This window comes from Aythya fuligula, chromosome 15 (assembly GCF_009819795.1).
Source record: "Aythya fuligula isolate bAytFul2 chromosome 15, bAytFul2.pri, whole genome shotgun sequence".
NCBI classification, from domain to species: domain Eukaryota; kingdom Metazoa; phylum Chordata; class Aves; order Anseriformes; family Anatidae; genus Aythya; species Aythya fuligula.
This window is the reverse complement of record NC_045573.1, coordinates 8058664-8083694: the sequence shown is the minus strand read 5'-3', so window position 1 is coordinate 8083694 and position 25031 is coordinate 8058664. Positions and strand designations below refer to the sequence as shown.

Here is a 25031-nt window from a genome sequence, read left to right as displayed (position 1 = left end):
GGGGCTTATAGAAAAGATGGAGAGCAACTATTTGCTTGGGCAGACAATGACAGGAAAAGGAAGAATGGTTTTAAACTAAATGAGGCAAGATTTAGGTGGAAATTCTTCACTCAGAAGGCAGTGAGGCACTGGAACAGGCTGCCCAGAGAATCTGTGGATGTCCCACCCCTGGAGGTGTTCAAGGCCAGGTTGGACGAGGCCCTGGGCAACCTGATCTAGTGGGTGACAGCGGGGTAGAACTGCATGGGCTTCAAGGTCCCTTCCAACTCAAGCTGTTCTATAATTCTATTATCTGGCTTGAAAGTAATCCTACTGCTTTGCTATCAAAGCCAGTACCTCCTGAAAATATTTCCTTATGGTACAGATCCATGTTACAATTGTTTTGGCAGAAAACCAGGTTTGAAAATAATCTGGGTGGTTATTTTTTAAAGGACATTTAACAGATGTGCTTTTCATTGTGGCCATATGCACCATTTAATTAGTAACAGGGGAGGAAACTTTCTGGAGAAGGGGTTGTTACAAAGACTGAGTTGCTGCTCACAGATCCATATATTTCATCATCACTTCATTCATTCCACCCTCTAACAATTTTTCTGTCATTTGCAGATGCAAATGCTTGCTTCACTGCTGTGTTGTGCTTTAAAGACACTTTAAAGATCAGGTGAAGGGGCTTACACTATTATCAGTTTACTAACATTCAATGTCATTTAATGAGATAAAAAAGGATTTTAAGTATCAATCTCACCTGCCATAGGATCAGCACCTGGTGATAACACAAAAATCAAAGGGGCACAACAACTGGAATCGTTGTAACTTCTTCCAAGATCAAAAGTAGGTGGTTCAATAAATGTTCTTCCCATATTTTCTACAATGAACTCCTGCACTGCTGGAACAATTTTGTCAGGTCTCAAACATCTGAGAATAACCATGCGATCTAGCCCCATCAACATACTCCATGAATCTGGGAATTTTTCTTCATGGGGTCTTACAGAGTCATATATTAGTTTCCACTTCGAAAAATTTTCCCTTACATGTTCCATTAGTCCCTTAAGGTTTGTCAGAGAAGACGCACGTACGAGCTCAGCCCACGATTTGTCAGATAGCCAATCTGGAGCTGGATTGGGATGAGGATTATCAAGAGCAACACCTCCTGTGAGTAGGAAACGCCAAACTTCATCATCTATTTGGTCTTTCCCTTTCATAATGCCTACTGTCAGAAGGAGGGAGAATAACAGTTTATCCTTCTCAAACAGTGAACGACAGACATTATTATAGATGCTTACTGTGAAATGCTCAATTATATTTTTAATTCTCTCTTCTAGATCTTCACTCTTTTGGCTTTTAGCAATAGATTGAACATACAAGTTAATGAACCAAATCAACGAATACTGGTACATAGGTTCAATGTTTGCCAGATCAGAGATGCAAAAGAAGACAACAGCTGAATGAACAGCAACTGGCTTATACCCTACTCGAGTAGAATCTATTTGCATTTCAGTTGCAGAAGCAATTTTTTGCTTTTCAGAAATTTCTTCAGATAAGTCTTTGGATGAAGACAAAATATTAATTGCTGTTTCATCTTCTAAAATATTTCCTTCTGACTTGGAAAGGACCTCCAGGATTTTATCCTCTATTTCCTTTAATTGTTTCTTGTTGGCTGCACTTTCTACAATCAGTTCATTTTTCTTTTCTTCTAGTTCAGGCTTTTCCTTTGCAGCTACAATTCCAAGAAGCTGGTCCTGAAGACCCAAAGGTGTAATCATGAAGTTGAGTAGACAAACTTTCACAGCCACTTCAGGAAGATAATGAGGATTTCTTAAGCGGGTTGTTATGTAAAACCTGAAATCTTTTGAATATTCAATTATATTTTCCCCTAATTTCATGTATTCTACTCCTTGTTGTTTGAATGTTAGCTTTAATAAAATGGGTTCTATGAAGGCATCTAATTCTTCACCAATGTTTTCCAGCAAGACTGGTGTTCCAAGCTGAATAGCATTTTCTAATGTCCTAACATAATGTGTGTCAGATAATTTGATAACTGACAGCTTGTTAGTTTTCTCCATATTTTTTACCCACTTGTTAGCTTGCCTTTGAGGATCTATCATTAAAGCCCATCTTCTTGAGTTAGAAACAATTATGCCATTATCAATGGAAAAAGAATCAATTGGCAATCCAGCAATCTGCCATGCACGGATTTTGACTGGGTCCCCCAATGTATTACTTAAGGTAAAATCACTGGAGCACGGTATGTTCTTTTCATTGCACAGAACCTGCCATTGTTTTTGACATTGTAGACGGTAATCTACAGTAAAGGCTCCCAAATAAGCCACAGTTCCTGATGATAGCAACACATCTCCTGTAAGGTCTATGTACCGGATTCTTAATAGTCGTGCAGCTTCTGTCCACCTATCTTTCTCTCCACCAAGACCACTAATTAGTTGTTCAGCTCTCACAAGCTTTTTTGAGCAGAGTTCAATATTATTTTCTAATTCTCTCTTCCGGCCATTCATGTTTTCGAAGTCATCATTCAAAGCTTGGAGGCGATCAACTACCTCCTTAAGTTCTGCTTGCTTTGTTTTTAGCTTCTGCATTTGAACATCCAGTAACTCTTCTGCAGTTCTCAAACGTTCACGTTTTGGAGCAACCACTTTTGCAACACGGTCATATACCTCCATGGCTCGCACCCACTTGCATAGTCCTTCACAAGCTGATGATACATTTTTTATGACAGCTGGCTGAAAATCTGGATGATTGATAAACCTCTCTCTAATTCTCTTCATTATAGCAGGAGGAATATTATCCTTGTCATATGCCTTCAAGCTCTCAAGGAATTTCAGATCTCCAAGAATTTTTCTAGAGGACCCCCAGTAGTCTTCTATCATTTTACCTATATTACACATAATATTAAAATCAGGCTCAAGTCATGCATGTTCAAAGTGAAAAAAATACATGAAACATAACATGAAGAATTAACATCATGATTTTGCAACAGAATTTTACTATGCTACTAGCATTAACTAGTTTGGGAAAATCCTCCCCTAAAGAAATTCAGACAGGAACTTCAGCATCACTATGTCATATTTATTAATTACATAATAATTCTACATCAACAAAGGAAACAAATTATTATACAATCTCTCTTATCACATATGCAAAGGTGTTATTTCCTAATCTAAGCGAGACAGTTTATGAGGAAAGACAGACTTATAGAATTCTTATTTTCTGTTATTAAGGGTTGAATTGTGGGGCCATAAGGTAAACAGAAGTGAAAGAAAAGAGTCTCTTTCTTTTCCTACCTCATAAATCCTATACAATCTCACAATAATAACATAACCCACAACAAAAGGGTTTGTTAGAGTAACTGTCTATGGTAGAGGGACAGCTAGAATTCTGTCTCCCAGTATATTTGATAGGATTTAGTAGCAGGACTTAGAGTGGAAAATACAGATGAATGATGCACCTCCAGCTCCCAGAGCTCCTCAAGGCAATGTCAACCTCAAAACCGGATCAAAGCAAGTTGAAGATGTGACTTTGTGCCCAGTGAGACCGTATCTACAAGGCTGATGCAACAGTCAAGCAACTACAGTATTCGACAACAGTAAAGTAAGTTCTTAGCTATTCAGTGTAGCTTTATGTTATTGCTAACAGAAATGCACTTTTTGTGCACATGGCTGCATTGACACTAAAAGCACTTCACTAGTCCAATACTGAAGTACATCAAACATTCCCAGGGCAAAGATAAGAAATATCACATAATTACCACTGCCACTTGGGTCAGGCTTTCTCTCTGGTTTAGTTCCCTTCATGACACAGATACTCTCCATGACGAGCTTAACAGGACCAGGTGGATTCTGCATGGATTTCACAAGAGAAATGTCTGAAGGATTCAGGGTATCAAGAGCTGCAAGTGCTGCCTCCAAAGCTGGCATGGCCTCAGCAAGGTCTCCTTCACATTCATCCTGTTAAGACATTGGGGAGATGCCTGTAACCCTTCACACAATACTATGTCTGCAATCTGATTATCCCTCTCCAACACGGTCTCAGAGAATGTTATCTGCCTGCAAGTACCTAATGAAAATGAGTCTTCACAAGATTGTGTTTCTTAAAGGGACAACTACTTTCATAATTTGTCTGAGCAGTTTAAAGAGGGAAGGTTTGTAGAGAAACTGTAACTTTCTTAAGCTTAACTCATAGCTGATGAAGACAGACAAACTTTCAAGCTCATAATCTCTCTGGTCTGACAAAGAGAATTAAAATACAGGTTAGATACAATTGTTCTTAGTTAAATCTTAGAATGCTGATCAGGTAGAAAATAAATACCATGAAGCTTAGATTCTTTATCATGTACCCAGATCTCAGTAATTATCTATCACTGGCATTTCCAACTGGTTACAAAATATATTGAGGAATCCTGCATCTTCCCACAGGACATTCTGTGCTGTAGACATCTGGCTATGGCAATATCTCTTCGGTTATGCCTAAGAGGGCTATGTGCAGTGCTATGCCAAGTTAGCTCAGCTAACTCTAAACAAACCATATCTGGGCCTGGAAACCATCTAAACTCATTACTCAATCTGTTGAGAAGCAGAATATGTTAGTACAGAAATAAAAGCTATTTGGCTTTTGGGGTATGAACTAGTAAGGGAAGCTATGCAGTACTGTGAGATACAATCATACACTAAGCAGCCAAAATTTACCTTGTTTATATTAGGATCGTCTCATTCATCATCTCTTGCAACTTTGTTACTTTAAGAGTTTGGATCATCCCATTAACACATCATCACAACTCAAATTTACTTGGAAAGATGTTAGAACCCACCACTTGTACACTACCTTAATAGCTTTAGCAACAGCTGCTGCTTCATTAGCCTCTTTTTCATCTGCTGACACAAGCTCCTTCTTTGCATCTACTTCAATTGTTTCCTTTTCGATCTGGATCATCATTTTTTCTGTTTCTGCAGAAGTCTGAATCAGTTCAGGCTGAAGGGCAGTCAGTTCTTTCTGCATCTCTGAAACCTGATGAACATAACAGGAAATCAAGAAGAAATCTTTATAAACATCTGCATGCATTTCACATCTTTCTGTCTTAGGAAGAAAGATCAGAAGACACTATGTTAAATACAATCTAAAAAGGGACATTAGATCTTAAATAATTATTAAAATACTCCTCTGGCCTGTTTCTACTAGAGCTATTTTATTTATCTGAATAGAATTCTTAAAGAGGGTTTTTAAATCATCCATGCAGTATGCTTTCTTTTTTATGACCTGCTTAATTTCACCACTGATCAATCATACTTTTTTTTTCTTCACAGCCAGCTTCAGTTTATAGAACCCCAAATAATCCTTTATTACACAGGTGGAATATAAAATCCAAAAGAAATTAAGATTAAAACAGGATTAGTAACAGCAGCAGCTACAAACTGAATGTTCTTCTTTATCAGGCAAGTGTCTGGAAGCCCCCTTACTTTACGTCTTAGAAAGATCAGTCCCTGGATCAGATGGGTTGAAGAGGGGACTGTTTACATGGAACCTGATCAATTTCCTACTGGGATTCTACTCAGGAATCAATGTTGTTAATGTCTTAAAATATTCTTCATCTTCTTCCCTATTTTATAAAGGGTAATAACTACTAGGATGCCAAGGCATGAATTCTAGATATAAAGTTTTGAGAAATAACAAAATCACTAAGGTTTTTCCCTTTGACATTCAGCTTCATGAGTACCATCAGCTTCATGTAGTTTTGTATTAAGTGATATAATCTGAAGTTTAAATGACTAAGCAGTAGTCTAACTTCACGATGTCTTTCTGTAGAAAATTATCAACAGCATCATGAACACAGTGAAGAGGGAATTTAATTAACTTTACTTTTTTATAAGTTTTAATAATCTTATACAGATCTGATACTAAAATATGCATATGCCATATATTTAATGTTTTCATCTGAGACTTACTTGTGAAGATGCAAAGTCGAGTTTTTGAAGTCCCATAAGATAACGATTCCTCATCATGTCAACTTCTTGCCTTTTGCTATTCAGCAGAGTCTTAAAGGTAAGAATCAATTCTAGGTATGAAGTTGGTGTTACATAGTTGTGTCTTCGCAGTGTACTGTAATAGCTGATGGAGAGCGCTCTCACACTTTCTTGGAAATATTTGCACATGGATACAACCCTGGAGAAATTTTTTCTTGTTAATACATGAATACAATCTGTTTTTACATTAACTATGAGGAAATTACTCTAAGCCTATGAAATTATATCAGTGTTAGTGAAGGCAGAATTGTTAATTCCCATTATATGAAATATTTTAGACTCCTTTCAAAGAACGTTCTGACTTTCAGAAACATCAGATACATATATCTAGGTATCTTTGTCTTGTACTGAAATAACAGAGTTGGTTTAGCTTGGTCCATTTAATAGGGACAATTTCCTGGTCATTTATGTCTAATAAGGGGGAGGTAAATATTTGCTTCATATGTTTCTTGATAGATAAACTCATACTCTTTTCTAATGTCATCTTCAAGTTCAACGTCCTCTAAAAATTTGTTTGCAACCATTTCCAAAGCATCTGTAGGCCAGGTTTGGAACCAATCAATGGTGCAACAGTTTATCAGTGAAGGGAACATCCGCAATCGATTCCGAAATGCATCACCGATGGGGCTCATTGCTAGATTTAAAAAAAAAAAGAAAAAGAAAAAGAAAAAGAATCACACGATTGTTAACTAAGCTTGTTCAGAGTTAGGAAGCAGAAAAAAAAAAAAAAAAAAAAAAAAACATTCCAAGAAATAGCACATTATATACAGACCTAAGACAATATGCAAATTTTTCTTCACCCTTTCAATAAAGAAATTGTACGTAGCAAGAGGAGTAGCTTCGATTTTCCTGTTCTCTGTCCTTGCTGCACTTTGCATTTTCTCTACAATTTCAGCTTTCTCATCAGCTGCAAAGATATTAGGCACATCACCAGTATTTAAAAGCATGTTGATGTCTTCCACAAATGCTTCATCCTTTATTTGATTATCACAGAACAAAAAGGACACGTTCTTGTTACCAACACCAGCTTTCAGCATCACTCGTTTGATATCTTCTTTCCATTCGTTGATTCCATAGGACTTTGTAATTTCAATTTGAAAGAGTTCAAAGCTATTCATGTAGGTGGCTAGCTTGGTAGCACTTTGTCGGCCACTTCCACCAATCCCCACCAACAACAGATGTCCATTATCCTGTTTCAATACCCTGCATATCCTTGAGATATGCTCAATAGCAAACTTGAACATGACTAAGGACATCGGTGCTCTGCTGATATTGTTGTATTCCTCCAGGTAGTATTCCATCACAGTTGTCAGTTGCTTCAAGTCTGTAATTTCATCATACACTTTTACATTACTGTCTGGCTTCAAATAGTCTCCAAAGAAGAGGCTGCGAATATTATCATCAGAGACCTTGCCAGTAGGTGACAGATGACTCAATACCTAAAGAAAAGACAAGAATCAACAGATAGTTCAGACTGTTGTAGAATGTTTTTCTTAAAGCCTTTATCATTGTTTATCACCTAATAATAATACTGTGGGAAGCACTGTTTTCCAGCTATTCTAGTTATTACCTTAGCTTGGAAGAAAACAAAGAAAACAGGAAAGAAAGGGAGAGGCAGAAATGTGGGGGAAAGGTGAGGAAAGGGAAGGGAGGAACCACCTAAATGGGATAATATGCTATAGGCTGACATGCAAGTTTCCACTGTGCATATCTCACAGACTGATTTTGCTGTCACATACAGGACAAGTTCCCAAAAGCTTTCTCAGAAATGTACCCACTACTCCCAGTGGCTCATTCAAATGTATGTTAAGCAAGAGCACAAATATACAGTGTAAAACAGTTATTCCAGATAGTCCTCTGTACCAATGCAGAATCCTTTTGACGTTATTAATCATGCAGATAATTTTATTAATTTGCATAAGGATATGTATAATACATAATACAAATATAAGACCATCCAAGCTCCATAAATGCAATGATAGAAATCATACAAAATGTGTCCAATACGAATGCAATCTCAACGTTTAAATATTTCTGAAAATATATCAGTCTCATTCTTAGGCCCAGCACATTACTGAAAAATACCTTATCAAGGCTCTGCTTGAAGTTATTTGATGTCGTCTCTTCTACCATATGAAAGAATACCTTCCTGTCCTCCTCATCAACTAAGCGATCATAGAAAACTCGGTATATCTCATGAATCCAAAGTCTAATCAGTTTATCTCCATCCTGAAAATATAAATACAAGAATTCGTATAAACATAGTTTGGGCAGGATTTGTCTGAAAACAGAAGGACAGAAATGTTCATCCACAACCTGGTATATCTTGTACTAAACTTGGTGGGAATCTTTCAATCTCAAGTTATTCGGTGCATGGCTCAGCATTTGCTAACTGGCATCTTCACCTAGTGACCATTTTACCCTCCCTGCCAATACAATCTGGGACTGTAATGCCAATGTATTTTCCTTTCCTGTATCAAATCTCCCCACCTTTTCTACATAAAGCAAAGAATAAAACTTGCTAAGACAAGGGCTCTAACCCTACCCCACTCAAACTCTGTTGCCAGCCAAGATGCACTCTGAATAGACATTTAAATCTGTTTCTGTACCAAAACATTCCCTCAGTAGAAACAAAACCTTTAATATTCCTTTAACATAAAGTTTTACTGAAAATGAAGGGAAAAAAAGTCAAAGAATGAAAATTCTACACATCTGCCAGTATTCAATTGTAGTATGTTACAACAGCCAAATTCTGAGCTAAATTGACTTGCTCACTGATGAGCTCACTATTTGTAAAACAGATACTGAGTCTCTTCCACATTTGTTTCTTGAGTACGTGTACTTTGCTAGTACAAGTGACTTGATGTACAGGCCTTAAAAGTTGGACCTTGGACCTCTGGGCACAATTATAATACATGTAAAGAACATTAACAAATGTAACAGCTGTTTCCCCTCAGTCACAGATGGACAGAAAATACAGAGTAAGGTATTCAAGTGCTATCCTGACTTACAACCTTGTACATCAATTTAAATTGTAGTTCATGTATTCTGAGACATTTGCTTACTAATATTACACCAGTAATTTGATTTTCCCATTCCTCTTTCTTACAGCAGCATAACTAAACTACAGCTTACTTGCAAATGAGTGTGTGGACAGAGCAGCACTCCTTTAATAACCCGGGAAAAATCTCGTAGATTAAACACATAATGAGATTTTGAAGGAGTTGGGAGAAAATTTTCAACTGCCATTTTATAAATCACCATTGTTGCTTGGACCATTATCTTACCCAGTCTGAAGAGAGAAAAGAGATACAATATAAGATCTGCAGAGACACTGCAGAAGAAAAGATGAAAAAAGTGTTACAGGAACTATATCACATCACCTTAGAAACACGGACTCAAACCCTTTGCTGAAGTGCCAATCAGCAACTGCAGTAAAAATCTTGGTTAATATGCTGTCATCAAAAGAACGAATAGATACAATATTCAAGTGCCGTGTGAAGCGTCCTGAAATACACAGAAAAAGATGTATAACAATCTAGCAACATCCAAGCACTTTTCCACCTTTCACCTAGCATTTGTCTAGGATTGACTCTCATAAGAGATGGACTCAAAGAACATTTGAATCTGGCTCCAGCTCTGCAATTTTGTTTGTGGTAAATTTCTGCCTGAGCAGTGATGCAAAAGCAGTATCAACTGGTTTATATTTAATGTCAGTACTTCTCTTAAAAGGACTGTTTTTAATATGAAAAACATGATTTTTCATTACAACAGGGACACTATTACCCAAATTTAAATTTCAGCTCACATTAGCCCTGACAATCATGTAAAACTTTACAAAAAGTAAAGGTACAGTAAAACTTTACAAAAGCAACTCACCTTGTTCTCAGCCCTCACCTAAAAAAATTCAGTCTATACACTAGTAAATTTTTTAAAAATTAGCTGTATCAGAATAGTTACTTTAATAATGCCTCCTCAGAGTGCATACAGTTATACCTGTACTAGGGTGTTAATATGAAACATAAATGGTTGTAATGATGCAGCCATAGGTACATTAAGGCTTTTACTGACACAACTTTTTCATCAGAAAATATAACCTCCCATACGGTACTATGACATGAATCACAGATTTGCAGGCAACATGCTTGTAAATAAATGCAGACAGCCTATCTTAGCAGCAGTAGATAGGATTTCAGATGAGAACTGATAGTGTAGCCAGAGAGACGTGGCAAAAATATGTGCTCTTTTCACTGTATTTTATAGATATCTTTTCACTTTTCACTATATTTTATAGATTTCCTACCTGTGATATCATTCCTGCCTCCCCCAGGTGGACCCATAGCTGAAAGAAGCAGCACATCTATGATATTAATCTTGGATGTATCTTTCTTGTCATACCAGTGACCATGATCAATCCATTGTCTGAGAAGCTCAATAGGTGGCTGGGCTCCATACACTTCCTTTGCTGGCATGTTTAGGTCATCTATGGAAAACAGAGGTACTGAGGAAAAAAAATCCTGAATGTTTAGGAATCATATCTTTTTTTTTTTTTTTTTTTCCAAGCTAACAAGAAAGAAAAATGAAAGAGGTAGAAAAAGGTTTTATCTTGTTATTCTTACTTTGCGTTAAAACAATAATAAAATGGCATTATATTTGCAGACATGGTTAAAAATCAGGGTTTAATGTAGTGTGGCTGGTGATTTGGTTGTATTTTATTTTGTGTCACACTGCAACACGTTTAAAATGAGTTAATTAACTAATCTGAAGACAAGTGTCACTTCAGCGGTTAGAAACCTTTCAGCAGGGGGCAGTGCTAATCCTTCCTTGGATGCCTGAAAAGATAACAAAAAGCACTGAGGCAAACCAAAATTACTAGTCTCAGTGGATTGCTTCCTTTGCCTAAAAACAGAATTTGAATAATATAAAAACATGAAAAAAACAGTCTTACCCACAAATATTAAAGCTTTTTTCCCTGGAGGAGGCCCAAATAATCCTTTTCTTCTTCTGTCCAGCTTGGACATAATAATGTCCTGGGTTTGGTTAGCAGAGGTTCTTGCAGAGAAGTTGATGAAGCTTGGGATGTATTTTTCCTTTGGTAGTTTTAGTAGAAAATTGTTTGTTATAGCTGATTTTCCAGTGCCAGTGGGACCCACAAAAAGCAAAGGGACGTTATGTTCAACATATGTTTTAAGAAAGAACACTTGTCTGGCAGTTTCCATTGTTGGAATGATCAGCTCAGACACCTGTTAAATAGGAAAGTAAAATAGCACATGAAAATCAAACATCTAACATTACAACCTACACGAATATTTTTTATGTAACTACAGGAAGCCTGTAGTACAAACTTATGCTGATGAAAATCTAGGTTATAATGAGGTTCTGTTATATAGCATAGATGGCACCACTTCTTCAGTGTTTATACATAAATAGCACAACTGGTATTTACCTGTATTATAGTTCATAAACACTATATAAAGCCTGAAAGGAGAACTGCATGGCTAAACATGGCTCAATTCTGTCCCCCTATTGTACAAAGGGAAAAGCATAGAGCTATGAAAATTTCTTTCTCTTCCCCATCTCTCACCTTCATTAATAGGGCACTGTGCACTAGTTATCAAGAAAAGATTTTAGACAGCAAAATAAAATGTAATCTTACATTTCTCATGTACTTAATAGAAAATAAAATTGCAAGTACAATGTGATGAAAAGCTGAACAAACATTATTTATTTTGAAATGATGCTTGCAGAATAAGTACTTCATATAGATAGATCTCTGCTGTGCTACACTTCCCTTGAGTTCACAAATGCCATCAAAATGCAAGTCCCACTCTGTGAAAATGAATGGTATCCAGGACTCTCAGTACTGCCCACCATATCCCAAGCAAGTAGTATAGGTTTTTGCTTGGTTTCTCTAATTAATACATACTGTATCATGATATTAGTCATACTAGAACTAAGATATAGGGGTGAAAAGGAGCCTACAGACATTAATGAAATGTTGCTGTTGAAACATTAAACAGCCTAATATAATAGAATCAGAGTTAGCAAAGGTAGTTGATTTAAACCTCTAAATCATTTAGCAAAATAATTATTTTCTATAAAGATAGGTATCAATGTAAACCTTAGCGCTTGGAGAGATGACTTGTTCCTCTTTTGTGACATAATCTGTCCACAGGTTCCATTGCCCGCTGCCATGCTTGTAAAAGTAAAAGTCATAAACAGTCCCTGTTAATTAAAAAAACAGAACATATGAAAACCCTCTGATTAATGAATAAAAATAAGTTTCTATAATTTTAGTGTGAGAAGTCCAACACTGTGAGATAAAGAAGGTTTTTTTTTCGTGAGACACCGTTCTCCCTCCTCTGCCATTATCGTCACAAAATTATTTTAGGTCAAATTCAGCTACATTGTTTAAGTACATGAGGCATATGCTACACCTGGTTAAAAGGACACCCAACTGTGCAGCCCATGGCTTGGCAGATGGTGGCTCTGCTGCAGACTTAATATCTGACAGGCACTCTATTCTCCCTTAAACTACTGAGTCTTCTTACTGCTTTATAAAAAGCCAGGCAAGTACAGTTATGAAGAAGCACCTTTTTCTGGGAAGATATTGCTTCTGGTAACCTTCACAGTTTTAGGGCGTGGGTTTTCATCGTCCTGTCCCATTAGCAAGTTGCGGTAAAACAAATCAAATTTCTTCCTGCTGTCTGCATCAATGGTCCCACCAATTGTCCAAACCAATGCAAAAAGGAAAAGCCCCTGCAGCCACAAGGTGATCTGATGACTAGACATGCTTTCCTTCCCCTCTTCCTCAGGTTGCTTTATTTCATCTAAAACACAAATGTTAGTTAAATTCCAGTAACAACCGTAAGTCCTAATCCAAAACACATCTTTGCATAAGTATTCTGAGAGAAACTTAGAGCACTGTCTTCAGTGGCAGAAAAACAATGTAGATAGTGAGGCCCTTGTCTGTGTAAAATACTAGTTACAAATAAAAATGAACGAGAAGCATTTACAATTTGTTTTTTTTTTTTTTTCTTTCTTTTTTTCCTTCAAATGCTAGCAAACTGCAAACAAAACACATGGAATACACTCAAAAGGTCATGTTCAGTTTTGTAATAACACCAATGTCCCAGTGTGAAAGCTCTGTATGGTAGTCAAAGCACTATTATTAATACACTGATCCATAAGAAAAGATTTGTGTCATATTGTCTCAGGCAGTAAAGGTATTCCTTTGGTATTTCCTTGCATCTGATAATCTGCATCTTGTTATGAGACACAGGAAATAAAGAAAAACTGAAATAAAAAGAATGAGGCTTAGGGTACTTACCAAGCAGACAAGTATAGAGTTTCATCAAGCTGTAAGTCAGATGAATAGAGGATGTTTGTACTATGGCTTTGCAATTATGGTGAATAAACTCTAAACAGGGCTCTACTAGCCACATAAACATGTCATTCACCTGCCAGAAGAAAAGAAAATGGCTTTAAAACAATGCAGAAGTTGCCACATTTCCCATTGTCGCCCAGTTCTCTCTCATTAAAACACAAAGCATCAGTAATTCTCCAAGCTGGTGGAAAGAATATCAGGAAAGAACCTTTGTGAGGCAGTACATAAATGAGCACAAAGTCACACTGTCATTATCTCATGGTGAAAACAAGCCGCTTCTGTGAAGGAAAGTTTTCACCAGAAATCTTGCTACCCAGATAGTAGTCCAGACAGCAGAGGAGTACTTCAGCCTAGGGAGACCACTGCTTTGCGTAAGCAACAACAAAATTATTCCAGTGGGAATAAGCATGTGGGCCTCATCCTCCTTTAAAAAGGATCGGCCTCTACTGAGTACCCAGCACAGCTACTGTGCCATACTGGAGTACTGGAAAGCAATGACTTGTACCTGAAGGAGTGTTACAGCATCAGGGTAGTTAGTGACCAAGGCTGGTGGTATCTACTCCATGAATTCAAGTGGGAAAACAGGAAAGGAATCAGTACCTAGTCTCTTCATAGGAACTAGTACTCAAGGAGATGCACTAAAGGATGCACTAACTTATCTGCTGATTAAGAAATATTTTTTTTGTTTTGATGAACTAAGATGACTTTTTCAATAAAGAGCTTTTACAGTCTTCGTATTTCTTTTGAATTTAGTCCCAATTTCCTGCAAAGCGTATCCTCAATTTCCTCAAAGCGTATCTTGTCAGATCACAGAAACCAAAGCTTTCTTCAGCTCTAATCCAATTGTAAACATGTTTTTTTCTTATTCTTTTACTAGATTTTAATGACCAATAAACAAGAATTTGAATTTTGATTAGATTAATACCTGATTACCACAAAGACCTACTTTCATTTGCATCCATACTGAAGATGTAACACACAACACAAAGACCTCTTATTCATACAAGCAACCAACACATGAAGGACAATTTAGCTTGCATTCCTGAGGTGACTAAGCCTTTGAAGATTTAGCTATAATAATAACATTATTATAATTAATAAGTATTTCTCAAGCTAAACTCTCAATGTCTCAGAGAGAAGGATGAGTTCAAAACATTTTAAATCTTTCAGTTTCTCCCACACTGTATTTCTATTACTCATGGCATCTCCAGCTCTCATGCACTTTCCTTACAACAATGGTTGACAGCCATCACTGCAAAATAAATTACAACAGCCTCTAGTAGATCTCGGACCCTCTAAATCATGAAAGAATCATAAGTTTGGTTCTGCATGCCAGCTTTCAAGTTGATAAACTGAACAACACCTTAATCTGCTAAATGGAACCTATACCAAAAAAATTAAATCTCTCACCAGTTCTCGGTGTTCTTCCTGTAGATTTGGAGGCAGTGTATTCATGTAGGAATCCTTCAGTGGCTTCCAACCTAACTGCTGTGGGTCCATATAGATCATACCACACCTGGGAAGAACAAACAACCATGGTGTAGGAATAGGTGTGCAAAGTGGGACACTTCAGGTTTGAGTGCTTTCACATTACCTGCTAACAGTAGCTGGAGAAGCCTCCTCTAAGTCCGCTGGCTCAAAGATTAAACTCATTTTTGAATTCATCTGAATTATTTCACCACTCATTAAGCATAGCTAGGAGGAAAGCATCACTTAAACGTGAGTAGTCATGTCATTGCTGATCATTCAGTCAAAGCAAGGCCTGTCATACAATCGCTGAACATTCTACTTAGTGTCACTTCTCATTCACTCATTCATGCTCTTGTAACACAGGACACCATCTGACCTCATCTCAACTTTTCCACGTGTTACTGCAATGGCTTGCAGAAACAGGGAGAACAATTCTATATATTTAAATAACTCTGTAAGGAAAAGCAATTATGACCTGCAGCTTTTCTTTAGTTAATATATTTACTAAGTAATTTATGCAAGTTCATTTTTCAGTTCCAGAACTGAGTTTACTTATTTTGGTTTTCTAATATGGCCAATAAACAAACCTCAAAAAACAACCTCATTTCAATAAAACAAGCGCAAGACAAGGTTTCTAGGGAGAAGTAACAGCTTAATATCTTCTACTAAAGCAAAACATATAATTGAGGGGAAAAGCAATGCTTTTAAGCACATAAGCTTTTCCCAAGGCTTGTGGCTTATTGCCTTTATGTCCTCTGACCACCACGGTAATAATACCGCTACTACTACAATAAAGTATACACGTTCGAGTATAAGGTAAGTGGCAAAAATCAGGCTACCTTTTTATTATCATCCAGCACAGTGTTCATGTTCTCTATCCAAACTGCATCCACTGGGCCATCAAATATAATCCACTTCCGATCATCTGTAGTAGAAGATGCTTGTGCCCTGAAGGCATTTGCAAGAACCCCATCTGTCCACTCATGGCTTACAGGATCAAAACTGCCATACAGCTGTCCCATAGTAATTGCTTTGGGATTGATAACTTTGTATCGAACAGCAAATTCATCCATTAATTTTGCTGTATAAAGAGGCAAACAGATGAGAAAATCTGATAGGCTATTTTAATTCAGCAACTAAGAACATTCCTGAAAGGATCTTACTTTAGCAGCACAAGGATAAAAAGAAAGACATTTGGAAGTTAAGTAAGAATTTCCTTTCCTTGTACAACAAAAGTGCAAAGTGCAATATGCAAACACACATGAAAAAAAGAAAGAACAGAGCAGAAGAGATTTTATACATTTATGGGAGGTATTTACAATCTCCCCATCATAGCCTGGTTTTGCAAGAGTATTACGTACAAACACAAAGCTTAACAAAACTCATGAAAGTGTAAACACATTGGTATGTTTTAATATTCCAGTAAATATAGACAAAAGTTCCAGAAAAAATGTACCATACAGAACTAGATGAGAAAGGAGAATACAGGAGGACTAACAACTTCAACATGTCTCTACAAAGAAAACAAAACAAAAAAAAATTACACATCATTAAATGAAGTTGATTCTAATTTTGTGGCTGAACAATGTTACCTGCACATAAATCACCAAGGGCTCCAGCTAGCACTTTGTATGCACAGGTCTTTCCACCCAAAGGATCTCCAACAATCATGAAACCATGGCGCACCAGCATCATTTCGTATATCTGTACCAGTGACAAGAGACTGAACTTTAACATAGCTCAGAAATAAGCATAATGTCTACGAAACCATAGGCATCTCTCCTGCACGCAGACACAACTGGACAAAATAACAGCCCAACATCTGCTCTTTATTAAGGCTGACTGAAGCATTAAAACAAATCAGAGTGCAGGCATATTACTACGGCAATTCACGCTGTTACAATTTAAGACGTCCTTGCCCCTACTTTTCTCTTTCTTAAAGGTCATCCCTCAGCTGTAACAGCTTCATTGTATGAACTGTGACTACACTCACTAGCCTCTGCTGATCACAGTGCAATGTATAGACCTAAACTGAAATTAGTGGTTATCAATGAGTCTAATACAAAGGGACTGAAACTACAGTTCTGAGGATCTTTCATATAACTGGTTCCACCAAGGCTGCCTTTGGTGGTTAAGTAAGGGTGGTTACTTCTTCAGTCACCCCACTAGAATTTGATTAACTCAAGTCAAAGCTTTCAAACGGAACATCTTCAAAGAGAACCCTAAAAGGAACACCTAAGAAAATATTCTTTATCTCAAGTTGGTATTAAAACTGATATTTTATGGTTTAGCTTAAATCCTTTACTAGTTAATACTACCACTACTTAATTGAAAGATAAAGCATGCTTTGCAAAGCAGCATAAGCCCATTACCATCTGAACTGCTGTTGCAGGGAACACTAGGCCATGTATTTCTGCTCTTCTTTAAAAGGTCATAAATACTAGTACATGGGAGACAATGGGAAGACAGAGCTGGAGGTGAAGCATAAAACAAGGATGAAAAATGCTACCCCTTTTAAGACTTCTCTAGGAGGACTGTAAGAAAAATTGGGAACAGAGCCTGACTTCCAGTCCAGAGGTCAATTTGCTAGGCTGTGCTGTCTCAGTTACTAACAGATTCAACTTACTTTTCTATCCTGAATTGTAAGACCTAAGATGTGGTTTCACTGGTTAGCTCCTTCACAAACTGGCTGAATTCAAAACTCACTATGAGCAAAGCAGGCTTTTTCTTCATGATATTTTTTGTCAGTAAAAATATGCTGTTTGTAATATCTTAACTGATCGTGGAGACAATTAGCTATTCATTCATTCATGACATAGCCAGAGAGTGAATGAAGAATATTTCTTAATCATCAGCTCTCACACTCTTTTCCCCCAAGAGGTATGAGAAAATAAACCTGAATAATTTTTCCAATAAACCACGGAACAGGTTGAAGATCCATTTTTCTAATATTTTCAGTTAATGCCTTGACAAACATGTCATAGTCAGGTGTAGGAAGAACCACTCCAGGAAACAGGTCAGATATGATACCCTGTTAAGGAAAGACAGATTAGAACATTATTTAAATACAGATTTAAAAAAGGGAAAATTCCTGACGTGTAATAATCTACAAGTAAAACAATACTCATACAGGAACTTAAGGTGAAATGTCTTCTGCTGGACAAAACTAACTTCTCATTGCAAAACGTTGCTGTGAAAGTTTTCTGCATCCATGAGAAATAAGTGAATGCCTGCAATCTTCATACACATATTGATATTGTAGAAGAAAGCTTAACTTTCTGCAAATTTGCACTAAAAAATGTATTGCAGGAAACTAAGAGGCTGAAAGAATTTCAGAGATTAAATAAAAGTGTATGTGTTCTGAAATTTCAGAGTGATGACTATTTGTGCTTGCACCTTAGCTTTTGGGTCTTTAATTTAATATTGGCTGATCTGTAGCTTAACATAGTCATGAAATGTAGTCATGAAAGCAGCATATGAGCAAAACTTCATTGCTTTCATTCTGGCTTTGAATTTCTAATTGACTAATTCACTTGTCTACACCTGTTTTGCAGTACAAAGCTAGAATGTAAACTGCAAAAAAATGGTTTCTACTACTGAAACAACACAGTGACTTTTAGCAAGATATCTTATAAAACATTTCATGGAATAACTTAAGAGCTACAACAGAACCTAAGAGTGCATCCAGATCAGTGGAATAAATTAACTGTACACTAATATGGCTGTATCATGATCAAACTGTTCTAAATTAAGATGATAACCTGTTTCTTCTAAACAAAACATTCTGTCTTCAGGTTCTTCTGATGGACCTCATCATCACAAAATTTAAACACACCCACCTGATAACTTACCTGAAACAATGGCACATCCTGTGCCAAGAATTTGGCAAGGTTAACATCCATCAAAGCCCGAAGTAACAATACACTTTCATTTTCAGTTGGATACTTCAGTTTTAAGTTTCCTGCTGCTGTCAGGACTGATTTAACAGCACGCATTCCATAATCGTAGTGATGCTGAGATGACAGCTGCTCAGAGCACAAACGGTAAGTGGCAACAATTTTCTGGGCAAGACTGTGGGTATTAAATGCCACATGTAGAATGAAAATATATCACACGGCAAAGAAAATAAGTACCTATATTCACAAAGTCACTGCAGTGATTATCAGACCCACCAACTAGTAAAAGTGGTAAAATGGCCTAAAACATCAAGGAAGCAAAACTGTAGATTGTGACATGCCAGAGAATGTGTGTGCCAGTTAGGAATTCTGTTTGATACTACGATACATTTTCCAAATGGTTCTGTGTAGAGGTATGTATCTGTCAAAAGTATGTGGTAAATGAGGAGTGATTATGAAGTAGGAAATTAAAAAGCACTTTCTGAAGAAACAGAACATGGACAGCTTTCCAGAATTCTATGCCTCAAAGATGCATATATACATATGTGCCTTATATAGGAATGAGACAACTCAATCAAAGTGGAATATTCAGCATGCCTTACCTTCGAGAGTCCAAAAATCCCATTGAATAAAGTGAAATTTCTCCAATCAAAGCATAATCTGGAACCATCATGGCAACTGTTCGAAACAATGCCTGTAAGAAAAAAAAAAAAAGAAAGATAAGTTTATACTATATAATACGGTAATAACTTGTGCTTATTTTGTAAGAATAGTATTTCTGTAAATTTATCAACTTTTATACTTTCTGTTCCTTTTTCATTACTTTAGGAATTATCTAACTTAAATGAGATTGCATTAGATTTGTTACTAGAACTGTGATCTTATCAAGAGGTCTGTGCTAAGCATTGAAAGAACAAATATTTAGAGAGAGTCATAATCTTAAGGAACTATTCATAGACAAAAATTAGTTATTATTCATCTCTCTTTCATAATAGACAGACTAGCATGTGGCATGGTTAATGTTTTGTACAAGGTCATGCAAAAAATGCATGCCAAAGCTGGGAAAAGAACTAGGACCATATCAGTCTCTCTGCAGTGTCTAAGGAACTTGCAGAGTTATAATTACATTGGGGTTTGGAACTCTAAGGATTGTAAACTAGGAGAATTTCCACATAAAGAGAGCACAGTTAAAGCTGTGAACAGGTATCAGCGTTATCAGGCTGAGACCTTTTGTCTGTGCACTTTGTACAATCCTGAACTTATAAAACCTTAGTGAATAGCAGAGCAGAATAAGTTATATCATTGTAATACTTTATTAATGTCTTTCTTTTCTTGTTAAAGCAGGTAAGAAGAAGCAAATTCTGTTTCATTTCCAGAATAAATGAAAATTCCAGATTTACCTTCAGATTATCAGGCAGCTCTGCCCGTCCAGCGTACCCAGGATTCATTGTGATAAACACAGCACAGGTAGGATTAAGAGAGATCTCTGTGCCTTCAAAGATGAATGTTTTGAGTTTACGAATAATGGCTTGCTGTATACTAAGTATTTGTTGAGCAACTACAGATAATACTTCAACCTAATAAGGCAGAACAGATAGGAAAACATCAGACAATGGAAAATGCTTTTGTTTATATATTTTGTGATCTTGAGTTCTCTTCCAACCTAGGTAATTCTGTGATTCCGTGATTTGGTGGCTATATGTTGCATTCCTCCAGGTGAAAATCACTCTATGTAATACCTAGTCTGACAACTGAGCCTAAATATTAGCTGCCTATTGAAGCTATCCTCTCAAAGTTAGTACCCCCCATTCCCTATCCAACCAACGCACAGATATTAACAGCGGCTTCTGGAAGCCTCCAGGTGATCTGCCTGAATGTAGACACTAAATTTAGGTGGACAGGAACTCCCTCTAGAGGCCTCCAAAAGCACTTGCCTTTTGTCTCAGACAACATAAAGAGTTTGGGGTTTCAGTGAGACTGATTTACTCAATATTCCAAATTGAGGGGAAACGTAAGGAATGAATAAAGCAGCCTAGGGCTAACTCGCAGTACTTTAATATATTAAAATTGCAGAATACTGGAAAATGAGAATGCTAACACTTGAGTCATGAGAATTCAAATTACAGTAGACAAATGGAGAAATGAAGATGTTAAAGATACTAAAACATACAAAACTGATCTTCATGGAATTTCCAGACTTACTAATATTGATCTAAATCTAACTCCACCAAAATAACAATAAAACTTGTCTAAAGTCATCATTGACAAAATAAAAAAAAATACACACCCACCCACATATACATATATATGTGTGTGTATATACACATGTATCAGAGCAATACCAAGGAGGGGATTAGATGCACCTGGTTACACAGTTAGTTAAACTGGTCACTTGGTGACACTCAACTAGCCATCATAGGAATTCCTCCACTGAGATTTGTCTGTGTTGTGTTGGACATATATAAATGCAGCCTCAAGGAAAAGAGGTGGACAGTTCTTTCCCCACAAAAATCTGTGTAACTCTGGAGTCAAATTAACTATGATTGTCACAAACAAAAGTGGAAATCACATGTGAGCATGTGAGTAGTTTTTGTTGTTGGTGGTAGTGTGTTTTTTGTTGTTGTTGTTGTTGTTTTTTGTTTGTTTGTTTTTTTCACCTAGAAAACCCAGAACACAAGACTTCTGCAACACAGCACAGGCAGGGCATATGCTCCAACAACAGTCGCTTAAGTACCTACTTCAGTGGCGTTGATCAGAAAAACAAAGAGGCTACACAAAATAAAAGTAGATAATCGGCAATAATGCTGTGATATCTAAATCTAGAACTTCTTGTGTCTTAGATTAAAGCTTTCTCATTTTACTTGTCTAAGTTAAGAAGTTACCTCAATTCTATTGAATTCATCAAAGCAGGACCATGCACCAGACTGTGCCAACCCTTTAAAGAACTTTCCCATTGCCTTGTAATCAAGACCATCGGAGCAATTGAAGACCACACACTACAACAAAAACACACAGAGAACATCTCTCAGTATGAATCCAAAGTCCACTATAAAATTATTAGCGTCTAAAATGGGAAGGGATTATTATTGCCAATTTTGGATGACTACACTAGGACAACATATAGACACATTTCTAAACATGTGCTTCTTACCAACTATTTCTGTGAATAAAGTACAGGTAGAGAATGAACAGTACTTGATTAAGAATGACATTGCAAGATCTATCTACATATCCAGAAAAAAAAACAAACCAAACCAAAAGATTATATTTTGGTACCTGTTTAGCTAGTGCTTTTGCTAGATCTTTAGTTGTTTCTGTTTTGCCAGTCCCAGCAGGTCCTTCTGGAGCACCACCAAGATTTAATTTCAAGGCACCCATTAATGTCCTATGTAAACAAGAATACAGTCAATAGAAATAGTAGTTTCTAATGGCAGATCGCTTCTGAAGGAATGAACCAATTTTCTTCCTATACAGGTTCCCCTGGCAATGATTTACTTGTTCCCTACCAACTTTACAGCTTGTGCCAACAACCTTTTATTGTCTCATAAATGACTCTCAGAAGCAGAAGCTTTCATCCAATTGCTCTAAAAGGAATGTCAAGGCTTTTTATTACATGCATCCACTCTGCATACCCTCAGTTGCACAAACAAATGCACAGTGCCACAGGGAAAGTGTCAGAGTTTGCAAAAACACACCTTTTCATCAAAGAGCACTCCCCATGACAAGAACCTGAGGCTGGCTTTATAAATGCAGACAGTTTTTAGAAAAGGCTGAGAAAGCATTGACTAGTGCTATTGTACAGTTCTTTATATTTTCAGTGCCATGATCTGCCAGCTTTTTTTAGAGACACATTATTGGATACAATAGAAATTATTGCTCTACTGGTGTAGAAATCTAAACATTGTAAATATTTTACCATATCTGGACAAAGAAGATATGTAAAATCTGCCTCCAAAACCTATGGGAAAATCTTATGTGCTAAAGTTCCTACTATTATTAATTGTAACATATGAAACTAAATATAGACCAATCTAAAAAAAACATGCTATTCTTAAACATGGCTTTACCTATAACATCGATCTGTTAGTGGTGTTATAACCAGACGTAAAGAATTGCCCAGATACTCATATCCATATTTGGCTTCTGTTGTAATCATTCTCACTATTACATTGTTCTCTTCCCAGTAGTATCTCAGCTGAGAAATCCATTGGAAGTCATTCAGATCTGTGATTTTGTCTTCAACCAATTTTTCAACCACATCACGAGCTGCACATAAAGATTTTTTTTAAAAAACTAAACATTTCTACCATGTTAGTTTACTTAAAACAATGAATAAATAAGCTAACATTTACTTATAATTATGTAAATAAACATTCAGAGTAGTAGGTTGAATTTCATGTTAGAAAGAAATCTCCATCCATTTTGTACAGGGAGTCAGGTTAGTTTGATTTAGGTTCCAGTGCTCAATGGGCTGAGCAACATCCATCAGCCCACTATGCAGTAACAGTGTAAAGGCTGCTTACAGTCAGTAGCTGAAACAACCCACATGGGATACTTGTTTCCCACTACTGCAGGAGAAAAACAAGGCTTCATTTAAATCCTTAGTAGGATACAAAATCCAATCTCATGATCAAATTCCACTCTGATATATAGACCAGAAAAAAAAGACAGGAAATAAAAGAACGTTGTTTAGGACAGAATTTGGCTCTATAAATACAGTTACACCAGTTGCATGGTTGAATGATGAATGATGTTTAAAGTTAAAAGCTTACTTTTTCTTCTTCCTTCCTTTACATACAGAAACAATCCAGGAAGCAAGTTTAATGTTATTAAATATTAAATCAAGCTGAAGAGAAACAATGACTGCAAGCACTCAAAAAAAAGTTCAAAAAAATCACAGCTTCATGTGGCAAAATAAAAAGTGAAATAATTTTTATTTTAATGCCCTTATATGATCTAAGCAGCATAAAAATATTTTACAGGGATAGAATAAATTTTTTAAGGCAGAATTTGACACTTCTGCGTTTTTAATTATTGCAGAAATAATATTTGTTGTGTTTTTCTGATCATTAAATACACATCTAAATCCTCTAGTCTCAATTCTCTAAGGAGCCTCCCATCAGCAGTTAAGTCTAGTGGGTGTCCATTCCACCAAGGATCAAAGGTGCAGTTTCCTTTCCCAGCATAGAGGTAGAACAGCAGCTATGTTATATGTACCAACTTCACTTTTGTGAAGAGCTTCTACATGCATAGAATACCACCATTTCACTCCTTTAAAACAGTAGAAATGTTAGCAAAGCTTGAGAATTCCACCTGCTGTTCCCCAGTGAGAGTGTAAATAGTCTCCCTCCCTCATCAATCCTGCTGCTGGAAGAAAAAGGGAGGCCAATCAGAAAAGAATTGAGACTGTGCAGCCCACAAAGGTTACTTAAAGTCCTTATGCCTAAATAAATAGCTTAGCTAGCTCATGCATGAATCTAGTCAGTATATCTAGTTTTCAACTTCCGTGAATTAACCAAAGAAAATTAATGTTAACTCTCTAGCTCATTTTATGCCATGGTCCTTTTGGTGAAGAAAGTATTATAGCTGCTTCTCTCTAATAGTTCACCAAGCTAAATATATAAGCATGGCCCTAGAGTACCAGCAACTGCACATTTACCATGGACATCAATGACAGTAAGAGCTCCAAGAGTTAGCCGGGCTCCACTGGACAGCTTTCCTCTCACTAACTCAACAGTATCTGCAATTTGTAGATTGCTCTTCTCCAAGAAATCCTGTCACAGAAACAGAACACAGGCATTAGTATAATGTTGTAGCTAGCATTTCCTGAACTCCCATGGGTGCAATCATTGGAGGCAGCCCCTCTAACAGAACATAGTAATTGAACTCCTGGCACTACACCAACATTTTAAATTCTCTTTCATATACTGGCATTTTATTTTACTATAAACACTTTAGAGAGCTTTATGGCCTGAAAATAATGTAAACAGAAGTCTTTTATTTCTTCCTAATAGAAATACCAAAATTCTATCATAGGAAATGTATAGACTCCGTTGAGTGAATCTGGATTCACTTCTGGAAATTTGTAGTAAATTGTAAATTAATAAAATCAATATAAATCGAAGATTCTCCACACTTTACTATAAATATTTTACATCACTGTCTCAATTTTCTTTAATGACCTAGACAACAGGACAGAGTACATCCTCAGAAAGTCTCCAGATGATACAAAATCTGGCAAGACTGGTT

The 25031-nt window shown here is 36.7% G+C and overlaps 1 protein-coding gene across 1 annotated transcript in view; it reads right to left on the bottom strand.

Moving 5' to 3' along the window:
* DNAH3 (dynein axonemal heavy chain 3) overlaps positions 1-25031 on the bottom strand; it is a 59725-nt gene that overhangs the window by 9454 nt on the left and 25240 nt on the right. The window contains exons 27-52 of the mRNA XM_032197296.1: positions 24442-24556; positions 22850-23048; positions 22059-22167; positions 21665-21778; positions 20183-20359; positions 19385-19476; positions 18738-18957; positions 17783-17917; positions 16479-16590; positions 15726-15967; positions 15011-15111; positions 14827-14932; positions 13360-13489; positions 12623-12859; positions 12151-12254; positions 10978-11272; positions 10333-10512; positions 9413-9536; positions 9165-9321; positions 8115-8258; positions 6802-7468; positions 6498-6663; positions 5952-6168; positions 4834-5016; positions 3761-3959; positions 746-2887 (exon numbers count right to left, since the gene is read on the bottom strand). Of these exons, the coding sequence (XP_032053187.1) occupies positions 746-2887; positions 3761-3959; positions 4834-5016; positions 5952-6168; positions 6498-6663; positions 6802-7468; positions 8115-8258; positions 9165-9321; positions 9413-9536; positions 10333-10512; positions 10978-11272; positions 12151-12254; positions 12623-12859; positions 13360-13489; positions 14827-14932; positions 15011-15111; positions 15726-15967; positions 16479-16590; positions 17783-17917; positions 18738-18957; positions 19385-19476; positions 20183-20359; positions 21665-21778; positions 22059-22167; positions 22850-23048; positions 24442-24556 (6667 nt within the window). The remainder of the gene's footprint in view (positions 1-745; positions 2888-3760; positions 3960-4833; positions 5017-5951; positions 6169-6497; positions 6664-6801; positions 7469-8114; positions 8259-9164; positions 9322-9412; positions 9537-10332; positions 10513-10977; positions 11273-12150; positions 12255-12622; positions 12860-13359; positions 13490-14826; positions 14933-15010; positions 15112-15725; positions 15968-16478; positions 16591-17782; positions 17918-18737; positions 18958-19384; positions 19477-20182; positions 20360-21664; positions 21779-22058; positions 22168-22849; positions 23049-24441; positions 24557-25031) is intronic.